Here is a 21322-nt window from a genome sequence, read left to right as displayed (position 1 = left end):
CTTTCTTGACCCACATGTTTCAAATATGCTTAATTATTCCAATGTCATTCAAAACTATATTTTTCTGAAGGATTACCGCAGCAGAAGCTTAAATTCGACACGGCACAAACTACATCACATTGATTTGCTGTTGACTATTGTTTCAATCTACATAATATCTCGAAACTCCCAGAATCCTGTTGGTATGTAACTGGCATAAATTATTTGTGTTAATTTCAATGGTTTATATAAAAATGAGCAACAGTCCATTTTGTCTGTGTTGCACGTTGTTCTCCTACACGCACGTTTTGCATGCCCGCTCTTAGTACTACATTTTCCAAGGTAATGTTGAACAGTAGACACAATAGCAAGTCAGCTCACTTTAAACAGTCCAAAAGTTACTCCCGCTATCCTAACACATAATTTGAAACTCGAGGATGACATCGAATGAGTGTTGTTGGGAACAGTGTTCAATAATAATTCACCACGACTCGTTGTACTGAGCTGCAGATGATTTGTCTACAGGTTGATATCGTCGAAACTATTATGAATCTGATGCAAGGTGAATAATTGGTCCGTTGTGACTCTTCACGAAGTGTTTGCTATACCCTCCAAAATATCCCCCGAAATAGGCAGTTTGATTTTGCATCCAACAGAGAGTTTTAAATCATGCTTGCGCTTATTTTTCTCGGTTCCGCAAAAACTCCGCTAAAAGTGCAGTGCACTCGATTTGGATTTAAATCCTGCGCAACTTGCCAGTTCAACTTTTCCTGAGTTTATCACGAGTAAAACCACGTCTGTGTTTTCTATACTATAATACGTTTTGTGAAAGCAAAAATTAAATAACCACGGATGTTACATCTGATTTCAAAAGACAATAACTGTTGAACTACATGATAGATTGCCACCGTCTATTTCTTTTGAATAGATTAACTGTAACACGTTTCTGTAAATAGTTGGAGACATACCTTGTGAACAGGCAACTCTTCGTACAGTTTTATAACTGCCGTTTCAACCCATTCATAAATAGCTCTGGTGTACCTCAGGGTAGCAATCTTGGGCCACCGCTATTCAGTTTGTATATAAACGACGCAGCAATACTCCTCAACCGAGGTGGAAGAATGTTTTTTGCTGATGATCTAAAAATTTACTTATGTGATTAGGCGTATTGAGGACTGCAGCGAATTGCAATGATTTCCAAATTTGTTCGCTAGTTGTATGAGAAATTGCTTGTTTCTGAGTGTGGAGTAGGGAGGTAACGGATATCCGCATCCGCGAATGCAGAACATATGCATGAAAATTGACATCCGCATCAAAATCTGTATCCGTAAAAACATATGCGCATCCGCATCTGCAGATGTCTGAAAAATCACATCCGTAACATCGCTGGTGTGGAGGAATGTTTTGTCATCAGCTACTATCGAACCAGAGATGCTATCCGCTTCGACTATGAAATTTCTGGAGTAAAACTAGACAGAGTAGTCCAGGTAAACGATCTCGGAGTTATACTTGACGAGAAGATATCTATGAAGTCTCACATTTCGGCTACGATCGATAAGGCAAATCGGAGTCTTGAATTCATCTTCAAGATAAAGACGAATTCAATGATCCACTTTGTTTTAAAGCGCTTTATTGTTCCATCGTTCGTTCGACACTAGAATTCGCAAATGTTGTTTGGTGTTCTCACGAGATAATGTGGTCAAACAGAATTGAAAGTGTTCAACGAAAATCCGTCCGTTATGGGCTAAGGCAGCTTGGAGAGATCAACTTTTTTAATACCGTTTGAAGCTCGCTGTCGGTTACTGGGCATAGACACATTAGATAGACGGAGTACAGTCCCCCCACAATTATGGATCACTTAAGAAGATGCATGGATTCAAAAAATCATTTCTGGCCAATTTTATTGTTTATAAATAATCTATAAATGTTATCAGTCACAGAAATATGTAGTCTTTCACTCACATGAGCATTTATTTCCATGTTTTGTGAATATTTCTCAGAAAATATAATTATTTTATATCTCATCAAATACACAATTTTGATCTATTTTGAGAGCGATCCCAATTGTGAAACAATTTGCATCCTATTATGGGTCAACATAATAAAAACTGTTTTGCCAACGAATTCATTCAATGAACCTTATTCAAATCATGTAATATGAAGAAATAACATGTTTCAAATCGTATTAAAGATCTCGCATGGTCTGGCCACATTTGATGTGGCTTTTGAGGTTGCAGTAAGATCGAGAGTCCAGGTCTGTCGCTCCCGAAGGTAGCGATGAACTGTTGTACATGGTACATCATAACGTTTTGCCGCTTCACGTAGCTTTCCTGTTCCGCATACTTTGGAAACAGCATTTTCCAAGGACTCAACACTGTTTAGCTTCCGTTTAGATCTCAATAGATGTTGAGAGCGTGTTAACTTTGGTGAAAATCACATTTGAATCGAAGTAATCCATGATTGTGAAAAACTAGCTTGTCTCGGTCCCTATTATGGATTACTTCGAAAGTTACATATTTTTTACGGAAAAATCGTAATCAACTATCAACATTTTGATAAATTGTAAAGAACTTACCTTAATTTTCGTGCTAAAACGGATTTTAGTATAACAGTCTAATGCGGGACCTCTACTGTTTGGCGTCATATCTGATCGAATGCGTAATAGTTAATAGTTTAAGTTTTATTCATGTAGACAAATGCAGTCAAATGAATTAATAAACCGATAACAATAATAAAAATTATTCAGAAGATTATCTTTGCAATATTCTAGAAAAATCACGGATCTTTTTTTTGTAATAATACTTAAATTACTTTACGAATAGAGATGTCCAGCTTCTTCTGTCTTGGGCAGCCGTTCTCCAGTCTCCTCGTACACCACATCAACCGCGTGCGAGGCCTACCACGGAGTCGACGGCCTCTGTCTGGTTCTTTACTGAAGATAGTTTTAGCGGCTCTCTCGTCAGGCATTCTGGCCACTTGTCCAGCCCACTGAAGCCTACCCCGCTGTATTACCTTCACTATATCAGCATGTTTGTATACCTGGTACAACTCGTGGTTCATGCGTCTCCATCTTCTAGTTTTCCGCCAAGTATCGATTGGAAAACTTTACGCTCAAAAACTCCGAGCACTCGTCGATCAGCTTCCTTCAGCGTCCATGCTTCATGTCCGTGAAGGGCCAGCGTCCTATGCAGCGCTAGCTATGAGCGGGTTTGCAAATTACGGGACTTTAGCTGGTGACATAGTCCGTAGAAGACCCTGTTCGCAGCTGCAACTTGTCGTTTCACTTCACGGCTCATATCGTTGTCACATGTAACAAGCGTACCAAGATAAACGAACTCGTCAATTCGTCAACTTCAAATCGTTCCCCATCTATCTCCACCTCAGCACCAACACCACGGGGTTACCACGCTCCCTGCCAGCTACCATGTACTTCGTTTTAGCAGAGTTAATGACAAGTCCCAATCTCGCTGCTTCCCTCTTAAAAAGTACGAAGGCCTCCTCCACGGCCTTACGGTTGATACATAAGATTATTTAGTCCTTAGATAAGTAATGTCGCTAGTGTGCCCATTGCATTGTATTGCCAAAAGAAAAGCAGACTACACTGAACCAAATTGCTCGCACATAAATGTGTTATCATTGCTTGACTTTAGCTTTTAACGATTGTATATCATTTTAGAACTGATTATCACCCTTTGTTTGCGCAGTTCAAACAAATAAGGGCAACACTAAACAGTTAAAATGATTGTTATTAACTATGGGAAAGATTATAAATGAGCACATCGAGAGTGAAACTGAATCGTAAAACAGTTCATGTTTGTATATGATTTCCTGAGGGGCCAGCCACATACCACGTGGACAGTTGTTTAACGATTTTAACCCCCCTCCCCCCGTGGTCTACTGCCCTTATAAATTCTAAAATTTTTGTATGGACCATGGACATCACACAGACCCCCCCCCAAAGCTGTCCACGTGGTATGTGGATGGCCCCCTAACCCATTCCCGGCGGAGAGTAATCAGATTTTACCCCGAAAATGACCTTCAAACTCTTATTACTCAGCAACTACGCGTACAATTAACACAAACTGGGTTGCGTATTGTAGATTGATTTGTTCTCAATCCGTATTTAATAGTTTAATCGTTCAAAATATCAAGTTTGTAACCTGTGCGGTTACAATTTTAGCATCGAGTGGAAAATTTACTTAATTATGTGTAACGCTGCAAGAACGTGTACGCGTAAAAATAACCCTAATTTTGGGTGCCGCTGCGAGAGAGTGTATAAGTGAAAATTACCCACATTTGGACACTCCCGCAGCAGCGTGTATTTATTATGACAGTTCTCACCACTTGCGCTGAATATCGTTCACGTAAATTCGTTTAAATTCGTTCGTTTTTTCGTTTGTGAACGATATTGTCGCGTTAGTTAGGTTCGATAATTTTTTTGTCATGTTTGTGAAATAATTGTTAGGGTTAGATAGGCCGGAATTTCCCTCTAGCTGTGGAAAAGTGGTGTGCTGAGTGCTGACTTCGACGTAACGGCGGGTTTGTTGTGGTCGGCAACAGAAGCATCCATCTCGGGAAGAGTTGAGTTTAGCCTCGATCGTGATCAAGTACACACGCGTCATTTTTTTGTCCGGTTCAAGTGCGCGTTTAAACTGTTGGTTGTTTACAGTTTGTGTGTAGTGAAAGCGAAGGTTGTTCCGCTTTACAACGAAGGTTGTTCCGTTGTGTCACGATCGAGTGCGCGAGTTTTTGTGTTTACTTGCTCGCCGGATTAGCAGTGTTCGCTACCCCGGCTAATCGTCAAGGAGGAAAAAAACACCGCCCGCCGAGGACCATAGAAGAATTTGCCTAATACCCGGACAGCAGAGCACCAGCAAGGGGACCATTTTGGACTCCGGAGATTCCCGCCACTAACAGCTAGAGGAAAACGGAAAACCGATAAGTTTTTAATTTATTTATTTATTGTTTGGTTTTTGTTCTTGCATTTAGCAAGAATCTGAAAGTGCATAGAGGTACATGTTACAATTGGCGCACAGCGCAAAAACCGCACTAAAAAAAATATTTTTCTTACGAAAAACAATTTTTTTTCCTTTTGAGTGTGGGGTACCTCTATCAAAAATCGGATTTTTGCTAGAATTTTTGTTACGCAAGTGGTGAGGTTTCTTCCGCAATATTGTTCGCGGTCGTATTGTTCATTTAAATTTTATTGTTATTTATATTATTTATTAAATATTTATTGTATACATTTATTTATTTTTGTTTTTTGAATCGGTGATTTCGCGTTGGTTTTTGTGGAACTGCCAGACGAGTTGTAGAAAGCTTGAGTCTTTCCCAGCCAAGGTGGTTGCCAACCCTAAAATTTTCCGATCCGATTCGAAACATTTTTTAATTCAGCTCAAATTCCTGAAATATAAGGGAATCGTTAGTGGGCGAAAAAATAATACAAAGTTTCTTACCGTGTCGATACTGAATGCTTTGTGCTTTCGAGTTCTTTTCCGGAAAAATCGAGAGAATGGCGATGATTGTGGAAGAGCTCAACAGAGCTTATTGGTTGATGCGGGTCGACCATTTGCATTTCGACGAGCTAGATTTTGAGTTAAGTTCGCGGAATGTTGTCATCTAGGCTGATTCGGATCCATCTGGGGTTCAGCGGCAGCGTCGTTTACGGGGATTGTTGGCCGAAGAACGGTCTTCTCCGGTGGAACGCTTGCGCGTGTTTCATGGGGATGCTGTGGAAGAAATGGAGATCTGCCTTGGGAAGTTGAGTTCCATTAAGGAAGATCTCCGTTACAGATGCCCAAACAAGGAGGCCTACCGAACAAGGTTACTCCACCTGGGGTCTAGACTCCAGATAATCCACAAAAACACAGCAGGGGAGGTCAATTAAGAAATTTTGGGTCTGTTGGCGGAAGTTGCTGCTACATATCAAGAATATTTTGATATGTCAGCAGTGCTTCCTCCAATTAAAAATACTGGGGAAGGTGGAGCAGGTTTGGGTGATTTGCTGGACACGAACGTGCCACCAACACAAACGGCACCCATTTCCCCGCAAAGTGTAGGATCTGGTCCGCTCGTAGGAGAAGATGTTGGGTCTGTCTTGAGCGAGTTAAGGGACGAGATTCGACTTTTACGTCAGCAATCCCAACGAGATAAAGCTCTAGCGGCTGAGAGGTCTGATAGCCTTTTGGAAGCTTCTCAGAAGCTAATGGGCGGGATTGCTTCACTGAACACTATTGCTTCAGTTTTAAGAAAGACGGTTCAAGAAGTTGTCTCACTTCGTGAATCCGTCAGTGAACTTCGGGCGCTGGTACATTCTAAACCAGCTGGCGTTCCCGAGAATGATCTGCAGACCGATCTGGACGAAAGACGTGAGACGGACGAAATCGAAGAGCCAGAAGAACCGGAAGTACCTGATCCACCACTGGCGCCCACATTAAACCAAACCGTGGTGGAAAAGCTACTCCTGGACTTCCTGAAAGAACGATGTCCGTCACTTCCGATTAAGAACACGGAACCAGCTTTACCAGTCATTCAGTCCCAGGCCCCACAACACCATGTGAATGGAAGGTCTAGCCCGACAGGTGGGCGTTTTCCTTTGCCCAATCATACGGGTAATGAAATACCATCCTGCTCGGGCTACCATTATAATCGTCGACCACAGCGTGTCTCCGATTAGAAAATTGAGAAATACGCTGGGACAGATGATGGGCTAGGGCTGAATGAATTTCTGGACTCCGTTGAAAATTATGCTCAGTGCGAGCAAATTTCAGAGGAGGAGCTGTTCAATTCTGTAATGCACCTACTCACTGACAACGCTCTCACTTGGTATCGGGCTATGAGATCGCAGAACAGGCTTTACAACTGGAACCATTTGGTTTGTGAGCTTAAGGCAAATTTCGTTCATCCGGAACTTGACGCCGCTCTCAAATCAAAGGTTTCCCAGCGCCTGCAGATGCGAAATGAGTGTTTCCTGGATTATTTCCAGGAAATGGAAAAAATATTTCGTGCTATGACGGTTCCCATTAAAACCGAGCGAAAAATTCGACGTGCTCAAGCGGAACCTCAGGCCGGACTATAAGCAAGTACTAATTTCAAAGCCAGTGAGTACGCTTGCAGAATTGATGACTCTAGGAAAATCGATTGACGCGTACAAAACACCGATTTACCGAAAAGTGTTCGGTTCTCAAAAGGAAGTCGCTGCTTATTCGGTAAATCCACCAATTAACACCTCGAAAAAGGACCAACAAAACAGAAAGGGAGGTTGTTCGAATAACAGCCACGTTGAAACCAAAACATTTTGGAGCAAAAATTCCCAAAAGGATAATTTTGCTTCCAAAACGCCGTCTGAAAACACGAAGAAAAAGCCAGTTGTTCAGACGGAAAAGAAACTTGTCGAGAGAAATTCGAAACCGGAATCCAAACAAAAGCCGTTGATTTGTCTCGACTATCTGGTGGAACAGCATCGACCTCCTAGTCTCGGAGTCTGTTACAACTGCGGTGGTACTGGACACGAGCATGAGGCGTGCAGAAATCCAAGACGAGTCTTCTGTATTTTGTGTGGATTCAAGGGTTTCGATGTCTCTCGCTGTCCCTACTGCTTAAAAAACGGGATTCGTACCAGCTAAAGTCGCAGTTGTGTAAGGATGTGCGCCCCATAGAAAGCCTAAAATTAGACCCCCAAATTTACAACAGTTTTCGACCAGCTCATGATGAGGATTATCGGGATCCGTTGTTTGTTGAAACCATCATCCTCGATGATCCGTCCGATAATCGTCCTTTCGTTTTTGTCGCAGTACAAAACAAGACAAAGGTTATTTGCACTCTTGTAGTGGAGCAATTAACAGTTTCTTCAATACTCGGTATGGACTTTTGGCGCGCCTTTGGAATAACACCCGAGTTGCAAACTTGTGCTCTGTTGAACTCAGGTTCGGGACGGGACGAAGAAGTAGAGATTGATGCTCCGAGTGAGTCTATACTTACTCCGGAACAGATGGCCTGTATCGAACAGGTTACTACCTGTTTTCAGGCGGTAGTGCCCGGAAAATTGAATACGACCTCGCTAGCAGAGCACAGGATCGTAATTAAGGAAGAATTCCAAAGTGCTGCGCCTGTTTGCCGATATCCTTATAAAAAGAGCCCAAGAAAACTGTCTAAAGTCTGGGAAGAAGTCGACCGTTGGCGTTCTATGGGTATGATTGAAGAGTCAGATTCCGATTGGTCTTTGAATATTGTCGCTGTGACCAAACCAGACGACTCTATTCGGCTTTGTCTAGATGCCCGGCCTCTTAATGAGCGTACAGTACGTGATGCATACCCTCTGCCTCATCCCGGGCGCATTTTAGGAAGCCTGCCTAAAGCCAAGTACCTGTCTACAATAGACTTAAAGGAGGCTTTTCTCCAGGTTCCGTTGGCTAAGGGCAGTCGTAAGTTTACGGCTTTCAGTGTGCCCGGCAGGGCTCATTTCAAGATGGCTTGACAAAGTATTTTTTTTTAATTCTTTTAGCACCAATATTTAGTGGTTAATTTGTGGTTTCGAAATCCAATTTGTGGTAATTTGTGGTTGAGTAATTTCTGAGAAATTTTCAGAAAACTGAGTCAAGCCATCTCTGAAAATGATTTCGCTTCAAATGAATCGGACAACGATGATATATACATCAATCGAAAGCTCTTAATTTGTGGTTCACGAAAATGTAGTTTTTGTAGGCATACTTCATATTAAAATAATTAAAAAACTATTATTTTTATTTTTAAACATTGTTTACCTCTTGTTGTCAACACCGACCGTACGCGGCGTTGGATGAGTATAGTGCTGGCACCTGCCGATGTTAGTGCTAGTGGGTTATCTATAACATATCGACAGTCGTTCATATATACGACATACAGTTGTCGCTGCCGTTGAAAGCTTTTTTGTTTTATTATTCAGGGGGTAATTGTAGTAACATATTCCTGAGACGAGAAAATATCGAATTTTAATTCTAGTCAGGACTCACACCTTTGGGCATTTACCATGCATTTCAACCATTCCCTACAGTTCTAAGGCCCATTCCCGACCTTCAGGCATCATTCCGGTTTCTAAAATACCCAACAGTCGAATACAGTTGCGTAGTTGGTTACCAAAATATTATTATATTTATCGAAACAAAAAATTGTTCTTTATTATTATCAGGCTGTAATTTATTCCAAGAGTTAAAACGTATGTGCTAATAGATTTTAACATATAATAGATTTTGTATGAGAAAGACCAGATCACACCCCTAGGTGTAATAATTTAGGTTTTTTTTTTTTTCAAACAATCGGTAAACGGCAAAACTACATTTCCGGAAATGATCCGACCGAAGATCGAGAAAATTACGCACGCATGTCTACGTAAAACTTCATTTATTTTGAGGAAATTTACGTAAAACACACGAAGGCTTGTCAACTACAAATATCTGCTAATTGATCAACATTTGCATTTCGCAGCAAATCTGCACATATAGTATCCCTGCTGTTTACATACTGTTTCACCTAGTAATACTCAGAGGAAGAGATTCGCGGTGAAAAAAATCGCCAATTCGGCAACTGGGTTTCATATGTCAGAGGTGCCAGATCTCTTCTCAAAGCGCAATGTCGACTAACATTCGACTTGTATAATCGGTGGTGATGGTGAAAGTCCTTAAAAATAGTGAAGTGCTTCGCAAAAACTGTTAAGGTGATATATTTTATGGTTATGTTTAAATTTATACACCTTCACTTATTTTGTTACCTATACACAAGATTTGTTGAACTCCGGGTAAAAATCACTCACAGCATTCTTAATTCATTCATTGGCAATAGAACAAAAAATCGTATAGAAATAAACACGTTCTTTTTTGTACCTGATTGCAATACCTCTCAATGTGGTGTTACCTTTCTTGTTTGTTTGGCTCCAATTTTGACGGTTCGTTTGGCTCACCGCATATCTCTCCCTCTGAGTATCTCTAGTTTCACCACACTCAACGCTACACGAAAGCTTTCTGAGAAAAAATCATCTGTTTTACGTTACTCCAACAATACGCACTACACGAAAATGACAAATTGGAAAACGTTACGTGCAGATGGCGCAGGTAGATGATAGAATTCAAACAAAGCTTATTGAGAATAGGTTATGTTTCCATTTAATTCTACTACAAAAAAATCGAATACCGTCCGCAGATACGTATTTCGGCTGCTACATGCAACCATCATCAGTGCTTATGTGGACTGTCCACATAAGCACTGATGATGGTTGCATGTAGCAGCCGAAATACGTATCTGCGGACGGTATTCGATTAGAGGGTATTCGATTTTTTGTAGTAGAATTAAATGGAAACATAACCTATTCTCAATATTCAATTCCATTCTACTAAGACGCTCAAAAAGAAATTTATTTGATTACAATAGCTAATTGTATTTCGGACGTCTTCGTAGTCGAAACTCTTTTATTTTTAGGTTGGAGTTTGCTCGAAACTATAAATTTATAATTTATTGATTTTAAAGAGGGGAAAAGGTATGATTGCATATGACTTACAATTTTAGTCCACTTTAGTTTTGTAATAGATCCGAATATGTAAATAATTTTATAAATGTTCAAGTAATTTTAGAAATTATTAAAGACTCAATTAATTCACGCGCTGCTCGCTGCTTAGTTTTAATTCGTCGTCTTACTTGTGATCGTCTTCATCTTCAACAGGATGTTGGTACTGTCAGATCAGTAAGCAAAGGATAAGCCCGATATGGATTGTCAAATGATAAGGCAGTTTCGGACAGGGACAGTTCGATTTCATCACTCTTGCCACTATGGGAACACAAAGCTTTACCGGTTTTCGATATGCTCTAGATCTCTTCGCTCTTGATGGTCTACCAGCGCCGCGTACGGTCTGTGTTGGAAACAAGAGTTAAAAAATGTTCAAAAATTTAAATAATAGTTTTTTAGTTATTTTATTATGAACTATGCCTACGAAAACTACATTTTCGTGAACCACAAATTAAAAGCTTTCGATTGATGTATATATCATCGTTGTCCGATTCATTTGAAGCAAAATCATTTTCAGAGATGGCTTGACTCAGTTTTTTGAAAATTTCTCAGAAATTACTCAACCACAAATTACCACAAATTGGATTTCGAAACCACAAATTAACCACTAAATATTGGTACTAAAAGAATTAAAAAAAATACTTTGTCAAGCCATCTTTAAATGAGCCCCGGCAGGGGTGTGTTCCAATTTACTCGTCTACCCTTCGGTCTCGTTAACAGCCCTGCCACTTTGACACGTTTGATGGACCAGGTGTTAGGACGAGGGAAACTGGAACCGTACGTCCTTGTATACCTCGATGATATCATCGTGGTAAGCGAAACGTTCGAGCATCACCTACAATTACTCGAAGAGGTGGCCAAATGTCTAGCCAAAGCCAATCTGACGATAAACCTGGCTCAATCCCGTTTTGGGGTTCCAGAGTTAAAATTTCTTGGCTATTTGTTGAATCAGGAAGGTCTAAAGGTCAATCCTGACAAAATCCAGCCGATACTCGATTACGAGCGACCGGTGACGGTTACTTGACGAAATGACCACGTGGTTTTTTGCCTGATTTATAATTTATTGTTGCCATCAAGTCAAGAATGAAGCTTTTGCATTTTAGAAATATAGAATGTACTGAAAGTTTAATATTTAATAAAAATGTAAAAAATTTAGGCGAATTTTTGGCACGTGACAAATAAAAAGACAGCGTGGTTAAAGTAGCAAGGGGGGGGGGGGTGGCCAAAAGACCACGGGGGGGTACGGGGGGTATAAAAAGCGATCAAAATATGACCACGTGGTTTAGGAATGGCCCCAAAGGAAGGTCTGGCGGTGATTATGGCGATTGAACACTAGAGGTTACTTGGAAGGTTATCATTTTCGACTTGTCACTGATTCATCAGCCATTACCTGGATACTGAAGACCAAATGGAAAACCAGTCGCGCCTGAGTCGGTGGACTTTGGAACTACAACTCTACGACATGTCCATTGAGCACCGGAAAGGTAAGGACAATGTCGTTCCGGATGCCTTATCCCGTGCTGTAGCAGCCATTTCGGCATTGTCCACTTCAGACTGGTATTGTTCCATGAAGTCTAAAGTTTCAGTTAATCCTGATGATTATCCTGACTTTAAAGTCGAAGATGGTAAACTTTTCAAATACGTGGCCTCGAAAAGTGTACCATTCGACTCTCGGTTTAGTTGGAAATTGGTCCCAACTCCCGAGTGTCGAGAAGAAATCGTGCAACGTACCCAGTTCGCCAGCATGACCAGCAGTTCGCGAATATGTTCGCCAATGTGGGACCTGCAAAGAGATAAAAGCACCATTTACCTCAGTCCAACCAGAAATGGGTCAATCACGCACAACCGGTGCACCGTGGCAGATGATTTCGGTGGACTACATAGGCCCACTTCCTCGAAGCAAACGGGGCAATCAACACTTGCTAGTCGTCCTCGACGTCTTCAGCAAGTACGTAATGTTGACCCCCGTTCGCAAAATTTGTAGCGCCTCACTTTGTGCGACCCTTCGCGAACAATGGTTCAACCGCCATGGAAGTCCGGGAATCCTATTGAGCGATAATGGTTCGACGTTCATCTCCAGAGAATTCAGGCGATTCCTAAAAGAAACAAATGTTACACATTGGCTGAATTCGAGATATCATTCGCAGGCTAACCCGGTAGAACGAACGAATCGTTCTATAAATACGGCAATTCGCGCGTACGCCCGCACGGACCAGCGCAACTGGGATGCCCGCATTTCTGATGTGGAGCGCATCCTAAATACTACGGTTCATTCTTCTACCGGGCTTAGTCCTCATTTCGTCGTTCATGGTTGCGAAATGGCATCAGGGGATGACTACTCCAGGATTTCCGGAGAGGGTGATCTGAAATCAAGACAGGACCAATTAGAGACAATCCGGGGTATTGTGGTTAAAAATCTTAGTAAGGCCTCAGAGGGTGCTCGACAGCAATACAACGGGCGACATCGCAAATTTGCGAACCCATTCGCAGTCGGTCAAATTGTTTACCGACGAAACATGAAGTTGTCAAACGCTCTCGAGCCTTATAACGCTAAAATTGGACCACAATACTTACCGGCGAAAGTTCTCGCCAAAAAGGGGTCTTCGTCCTACGAGCTGGTTGATCCTACCGGGAAAAATCTTGGTGTCTGGCCAGCAAATCTTCTCAAACCAGCATAAACTGGTACAATTTTGTACCGGCGGCCTGCCTTCAAACGGATTGTTCATTTGGGAACTTTCCAAGGGCGACCGCCGGATTACATTTGGACTGTCGGTCCATTTATGCGTTGCTCTACCTTCTTCTAGTGAATAGTAAAAAGGGAGACTTACACTGCTGTTAGAAGGTTCTTCATTACCTTCGTTAACGTTTTGCGTGCTTCGTACTAGTGGCGGAGTAATAAATCGTTCTGCTGAAGTTTTGCGTTCTGTTCCAAAATCAGTCGTGACGGTGTAAATTTTAATTTTTTGCCGGAATAGAATTCCGCGCCTTTTGGAAAACACCCACGACCTGGCACTAGGAAACAGAAGGCAAACAACCGAAAACACATCACTTCACCTTGTTCGGTGCCATTGACTTAGTTTGCACCCCTCTTCAGCGGGGACTTTTTACAAATTTTTGCCTTGTTTGGGCGTTTCTCCTTCGCACAAAACACTTTTTTCCTCTTCTATGGGGATAAACACGCACGCGCAACGTATTTTCGCCGCGAGAAACCGTCGCAAAAACCTAAAAAATCGTGAAAACCGGAATGTGAACGGCGAGTTTCCATTCCGGTTTGTTTACATAAAATATTCATTGATCATTCCGCATAGGAATGACGTCATCGCCGGTTGACGTCTCCAAACGACGCCGTGCTGCCAGAAACGATGAGATGGATTCGGATTAGAAACTGATTGTTTGTGGTAAGGCAATGTAATGTATGTACGGTGCGGCCGAATGTGGGTATGTATGAATGTGCGTCATCGGAACCGAATGTTGTGTATTCGGAGTCTTGCATAATACTGGGGTTTCAGATTTTAACCACCAGGGTGATAAAATTGAATTCCTTAGGGAATATTTTTATTATTTACCGCATTATGCGAGAGACATTCTTTGGCCCCTCTCAAACGTCTCAGTATGGGAGATGCTTTTGAGATGAACAGGGACAGAAAGACATGGTCCAGAATGTTGACGATGACGTGGGATGGGTGCCAGACGGAGTACGTGAATGTGTGATTGGATATACATGAGTGAACGAATAAAAGTTGGTGTGGTTGAATGAGAAGCAATGTTCTATAGTTAATTCAAAATGTGAGTCGAATTGCAAATGGCGATTGGAATGAAAGGATATGTTTGAATAAGGAAATAGAATGAGTGGTTCGGAAATTAACTCTAGCTCAGGAATCGAGTGTTGGCACCGTAAGAACACAAAAGTTGGACAGTCGATAAAAAACCGACAACCGTTCCCCTGCAAGTCAGAACCGTACAAAATTAGTACTGGGACTTGCAGTATTTTGGAAAGATGAGTTGTCTTGAAGAATGGATTAGAATTGGGTTTCAAGTTCAGGCCTTGATTGGGTCAGATGATAGCTGACTGCTTCTCGCTTTGCGAATGCTTTCAGAATTAGCACTTCACACCAAGACCAAACAATTTCAACGTTTCGGAACTCCGGTCGATTAGTTTTTGGAATTGTTTGCTTGTAAATTACGAAAGGAATGATATGGATAGCAGATTTTGTACATATTTATTAATTTATTTGTTTATTTATTATCTAATTTATTTATTTGTTCATTAACTTATTCATTCCCCGTTTATTATTGTTATCGGTGTTAGGTGTTAGGTTAGTAAAAAAAATTGCTGTCAATTTTTTTTCCACTCGGTGTGGGCGAGATTGTAACCTGTGCGGTTACAATTTTAGCATCGAGTGGAAAATTTACTTAATTATGTGTAACGCTGCAAGAACGTGTACGCGTAAAAATAACCCTAATTTTGGGTGCCTCTGCGAGAGAGTGTATAAGTGAAAATTACCCACATTTGGACACTCCCACAGCAGCGTGTATTTATTATGACAGTTCTCACCACTTGCGCTGAATATCGTTCACGTAAATTCGTTTAAATTCGTTCGTTTTTTCGTTTGTGAACGATATTGTCGCGTTAGTTATGTTCGATAATTTTTTTGTCATGTTTGTGAAAAAATTGTTAGGATTAGATGGGCCGGAATTTCCCTCTAGCTGTGGAAAAGTGGTGTGCTGAGTGCTGACTTCGACGTCACGGCGGGTTTGTTGTGGTCGGCAACAGAAGCATCCATCGCGGGAAGAGTTGAGTTTAGCCTCGACCACGGTAGGACATACACGTCGCGTGTTGTTATTGTTTTCTCAGTGCGCGTTTACTGTTTTATATTTACAGTTTGTGTTCGATTTGTGTCCTGTGAAGCGAAGGTTGTTCCGCTTCTTTGTTATAAGACCAGCGAAGGTTGTTCCGCTGGCCCGTGAGTGCGAGTGCTACGAGTGGTGTTTGCTCGCCGGATAGGGTAAGCTGCGCTATTAGCTACCCTCGGCTAAGTGCAAAGGAGCAGAGAAGACACCGCCCCGCCGACGACCACTGCAGCAGAAGCGACCGGAGGATATTTCGAGCTGCAGGAGCAGCAGAAAGCAGCCCCGGACGGCCACCATCGGCGACCCTCACCGCGACTGACAGCTAGAGAAACCGGAATAAACGGATGAGTTTTTGTTTATTTATTTTGTTTATTTTTTTTCTCAGTGTTCTAGCAAAGATCCGAAAGTCCGTTAGAGGTATCTGGCCGCCCTGTAAGGGTTTCGCCGGGCAAATTTAAGTGTGTACAGGGTGACCCCCTGTTACAAGTTTAATTGTTAAGTAGTAATCCAAGTTCAGATGTCAAGTGATGCCATACGGGCCACCCGCCGGGAATGTGTTGATGGGGCTGAAATGGATGATTTTCTTCCACATATGCGCTTGAATTCATGTTGTAAATCATCGACAACTATCACTGAAAATATAAATGCAAAATTTTTCATTGATGATATTTTTTTACAAGTGTGGATAGCGAATCATATTATTTAATGTGAATTATTAGTGCATCGAGTATTTCATATGACTTTTTTTTCACCCGTCTGATACTTCTGAATAATAAATTCTCTAATAAGGACTCGACGATTCCGTTCAGTGTAACGACGTTTGACGTTACGTTCCCAAGCAGATCAACTCTATACATAACCTGTAAAAATCCAGCGACGCCAGCGACATTACTTATCTAGGGACTAAATAATCTTATGTTGATACCAATGATAACGATGTCGTCCGCAAAACCAAGAAGCATGTAAGATTTCGTGATGATCGTACCGTTTCTTTCCACGTTTGCTCTTCGTACTGCACCTTCAAGAGTGATGTTGAACAGTAAGTTGGAAAGCGCATCCCCCTTCTTCAGTCCATCCAACGTTACGAACGCGGTTGATGTCTCGCCAGCTATCTGCACGCACGATTTCGATCCCTCCAGCGTCATACGACTCAGCTTAGTTACAGTCGTCGTTCGATAACTGCAACATGTTTACAATGCAGTTATCGAATACCGTTCGATAACTGTAACACTTGACACATGCCAAAATTTAGAGGGGGGTCCGTCACTACCATTTTTGTTTTCAATAATGTCGATATGTATTTTTTTAATGGAATAGTGGCAAATAATAGCAGAAAACTAAAATAGGCAAGCTTTTCGATTAATCAATTTGATATTCACATTTCCGCATCATAATTTATTGCGTTTTAGTATCTACTTTACATAACCGATATATAGGCGAAGATAAAGTTCATCACTACAATAGACCAATAGACGAGACGTTTTGGAACTCAATTCATGAATTAAATTTGGACAGGAAGCTTCGAACCGCTGACATAACGCAAGTAAAAGCAACATCAAAGTCAGCAAGATCTGTGACACCTGTCGGTTCGTAAAATGGTCTATTTAACGCTAGGTCACGAAATATTGTTTGTGATCTACTATGCACTGCCTCACTGAGTAGTGAAAGCTAACCAAGCATTGCACAAAGGATTTATTTCTTTTATAATAATTACGGAAAGTGAACCACATAACATGGTGATTTTGCTTCAGTGATTAATAGTGGAGATCTATAATCTCCCATCGAGAATGAAGAGACAACAAGTAAACGAAGTAGAAAAAAAAATCGAGAGAAATGAAAGAGTCCTTTTGAAATGTTTCTAGAAATTCAACAATTTTTTATTTTTTTTTTCGAATGCATTTAGAATCCCCCCGCGAGATCTATCACTTCAATGTCAAATATGACTTTGACATCAGATTTGACGGATTGTTGTATTGATTTGTGTATTATTGTTGCAGTTATCGGTCTTGCAGTTAAAAAGCGTTGCAGTTAAAAGTCTTGCAGTTATCGAACGGCTACTGTAGTTTCGTAGGGAAACCGTGTTCCAGCATGATCTGCCACAGCTCGTTTCTTTTCACTGAGCCGTATGCCGCCCTGAAATCTGAAAATTTTGTAATAATACAATCGTTAATACTTTTCTCATTGAGATTTCTGAATTGCGTTCATCTACGTTGCATTCTTTTGTGCTGAATATCAGAGAAATTAATGTTATGTATTAGGGAATATCAGAAAAAATCTGGGAATTCAATTTTGAAAACTTTTTCGCCACCCTGAATTCTTACAAGGATGGTTTTAATACCAGAGAAGTTTTGACTCCTCATACGCCAAAAATATATATAAGTGGAATTCATATTCATATATAACTTATAATTGAACTCATTTCTGCATGGCATGTATTTTATGTATTAAAAGAAATTCATACCAAATATCAGCAACATAGACTGTGTTAACCTTCAACTGCTTAAATTAAAAAAACTTCCATTGACTGTCGAATAAATATCTGCGCAATCCAAAGCATTACACTATTCGACAAAAGGGAAAAAAAGTTGATCTAAAGCTCAAACTGGAAAGAAGAAAGATTAAAGCTTTTTAACCATTACTGTGAATTTTGGTGCTCCTTGTAAATGTAGAAGTGCGTCGAAAGGTCGCAGACTAATTGCTCGCCGGAAATCTATGTTTAATATTCTTTGTGTATCTTTGTAAATAGTGTTTGAAACAGGGCACATTTTTCAAATGAATAAGAAGCTTTAGATTTCGTCAGTTATTGGCAAATCAAATTTTATTTTGGTGAATTCTGTAATGGAAAAGTATTTATTATTTAAGTTGATCAATAAACAAACATACTTCTATATGCCTAAAGTTATCCGATATACACTAATCTGGAGCAAGATTATATGTTCTCAATATGTATCACTATGCAATGGGACTATAATGCAGGTACTTTCAATATGAGACAAACACAACTTGGTATTTTTTCCATGTTTCTCCAAACAAAAGTATCAATTTTAGATTTTTTTCGGAAAATATGATAACAGTTAAGTCGATTCCCGATGATAACTCAAAAGTGTCAACAATTAGTATGAGACAGTTATGCGGGTACCGGCAGTCTATCTTTGTGAACCTCAGGTTGATTCAAGGACAGAATAACTACGTTTTCCTTAAACTTCTTAGAAAGCACGCTCGAACTTTTGTGCTGCTGTTGTGATTCGATGTCGCTTTAATTGATTTTTCTTAGCCCTATTTCGTGAAAGTTCATGATAAGAGGCATTCCATATAAAATGGATAAAATCAATGGTTGATACTAGAAATGAATAGAAATACCCAAATTTAGTATTTTTGAAATAATTTACACCAAAATTTACCACCACCGCTGTTTAGTTTATTCTCACAGTATGTATGATTGAAAAAAGCCTGATATATCAAGAAAATCATTGATGATTATCTCTGTTGGTTAGTAGTCACAGTATAGATCTTCGTACAAAAACCCTAACAATAAGCGTTAATTATTGTACACACTTAAAAAATTTTTGAGAAAAATCTGTGATGGTCGTTGCCTAGTTTGTGCCTTTTCGTAATCACTTCATATTAAATGACTCGTATTGTTAAGCAATTCTAAAAAATATTTTAAGATTTACTAGTTTTAGTATAATGTGATAATTTTGTTTTTATTTCATCTTTTTTCACAGCGATGATTGTAAAAAGCAAGGATTTACAATAATTATTGACATGCGTGGCAACAGCAATACGGCTGCTAGTGCAAAAATGATCCTCAAAGTGCTTCAAGAGAATTTTGGATCGGACATCATTCACCAAGCCGTCATTATAAAACCAGATAATTTCTGGCAAAAGCAGCGTTCCTCAATTGCCAGCAATAAGTATAAGTTCGAGACTACAACTATCTCAATACAATCGCTTAATAAGGTAGTCGAACCTTCCCAGTTAACGTCAGATTTTGATGGTTTTCTGTACTATGATCATAACATGTGGATGGATCTACGAGTCGCATTCGAAGATTTTCTTTGGCAAGCAAGTGATATTCTTGACCGAATCGACGATTTGCAAGAGGATCTACAACATTCGGACTTTCCGGAAGATGCCAATAGTGTCAACTATAGTAGCGAAAACCACAACGAAATGAGACGTAAAATTTTAAAATTACCTATCGAAGACCTGGACCTATTGGGACAGAAATTGTTAGGCAAATTCACTTCATACTCCAATCGGAACGATGAAAGCTGCCATTCAACTTCATCACCATCGAAATGTCACAACCCAGACATTTCCGCGGCGCTAAACCAGGTTAGTGTGATTATCGTGAAAAGTTCATTTAAGAATACAAGAAACCCCATTTCTCAACCAAGGTAAACAATGAAACATTGGCAAATTCAAAAACTCTACCCCACTACAAAGGGCCGGGCAACAAGCACTAGGTGAAAATCGCTCTAAAACGAGCAAAACATAAACTGTACAATCGGTGAATGGCGGCAAAAGCACGAAAATTTCACTCTTGGCGATGGCAATTAATTTGGATTTACACCGTTTTCTTTTGTATACAGACTAGCGCTTTTTAAAAAGCTAGTTTCTGTCCATGCAATTTGCCAGAACTGTATGGTCCGAGCGAAGAGGAGCTTGTAACACAGCAGACAACCATTAGGTACAATATGAATGACTCTCACAGGAAATTATCTAATCATTTCACTCGCTGATGTTTTCAAAATAACCGTCAGCTGTTTGCGAACAGAATAGTGAAATGTGTAAGCCATGTAACGTTTCTTGTCCTTGATATCGAGAAAAAGTTACATATTCGATTAGGTTGTCTATTACGTTTCGCAAAGCAAGAGTCATTGTGTGTTTGTATATTTGGTGTGTTAGATTATGTGTGTGTGTCCGGTTTGTGTTAAAAATGGTAATTTGTTTTTAGAATATTTAGACACCGCAGTCCTAGCTAAATAGAACTCCTTTTAGTTTGCTTTCAATCTTAAAGGCCGCGTAAAAAAAAAAAAATAACTAATTCGCGAAAAAAAGAAATTTCGACTTGTTGGGCTACTGTATTTTTTCGAAAACCAGCCGTGAGCTTGAACGTGATTGACTGCCTGCGGGTGCTTTTTCGTCATTGCTTGGACAGATTTGTTTACACATAAAACTGTTAGATGATGTGTGCTACTAAGGATGTATAAAAACTGATGACCATAATCTTTTTATTAGACAATACCGCATCTGAATGCAGGTTAATAAAAAATTGGCAACCGAAAATGTTGACGTGAAAATCGTTTTCCGCTTGTAATATGTTGACGTTACACTCGCTTATTGCCTTGTACCATAAAACTGGTATGTTGGAGAGCCGAAAGTTTCAGTAATCGGTACATTAATTTGAAGACTATCGAGCCTCTCAAATCACATTACAACTCTTATGATTGGCTCTGACGACTGATTGAACACATCGCCAATGATTTTGAATATTAGATGTTTGATAATTTTCCGTAGGTATCTTTCTCGACACTATTGCGTTTATCATATAAACCCAGGAACCCCAACTATGGTAGCAATGATTAGTGAGCATCAACGCTACCAGGTTTGATATCTCAGGTTAATTTTCCCAGTAAGGCTGTGCGAGATTTCGAATGATTTCGTATAATTTCGTAAAACTCGAAATTTCCCGAAATTTCGCGAAATTTCGGTTTCGCGAAATTGCCGAAAAATTTCGTTGAATTTCGCTAAATTCCACCTAAAATTTCGCGAAATTAAACTTCCAATTTCGACGATTACGAAATTTCGCGAAATTTCGGACCAAATTTCCGATGCACATTATTATATTATTTTGGTTTGTGCTCATTGCGACTATAAATTAAATTGAATATATCTCAACAGATATCTGGTATACTAAGTCAGACATAGAAGAATAAACTCTCAGCCGGTAAT

The 21322-nt window shown here is 40.2% G+C and overlaps 1 protein-coding gene across 7 annotated transcripts in view; it reads left to right on the top strand.

Annotated features, from left to right (window-relative positions):
• The window catches only part of LOC129725903 (triple functional domain protein), a 171342-nt gene that overhangs the window by 15445 nt on the left and 134575 nt on the right, over positions 1-21322 (top strand). For all 7 annotated transcript variants that reach the window (XM_055682317.1, XM_055682320.1, XM_055682318.1 and 4 more), the window contains one exon: positions 19090-19702. In XM_055682317.1, the coding sequence (XP_055538292.1) occupies positions 19090-19702 (613 nt within the window). The remainder of the gene's footprint in view (positions 1-19089; positions 19703-21322) is intronic.

The sequence above is a fragment of the Wyeomyia smithii genome, chromosome 2 (assembly GCF_029784165.1).
Source record: "Wyeomyia smithii strain HCP4-BCI-WySm-NY-G18 chromosome 2, ASM2978416v1, whole genome shotgun sequence".
Taxonomy (NCBI): Eukaryota; Metazoa; Arthropoda; class Insecta; order Diptera; family Culicidae; genus Wyeomyia; species Wyeomyia smithii.
Note: the sequence above shows the minus strand (reverse complement) of the source record. Positions and strands in the feature narration are given on the sequence as shown.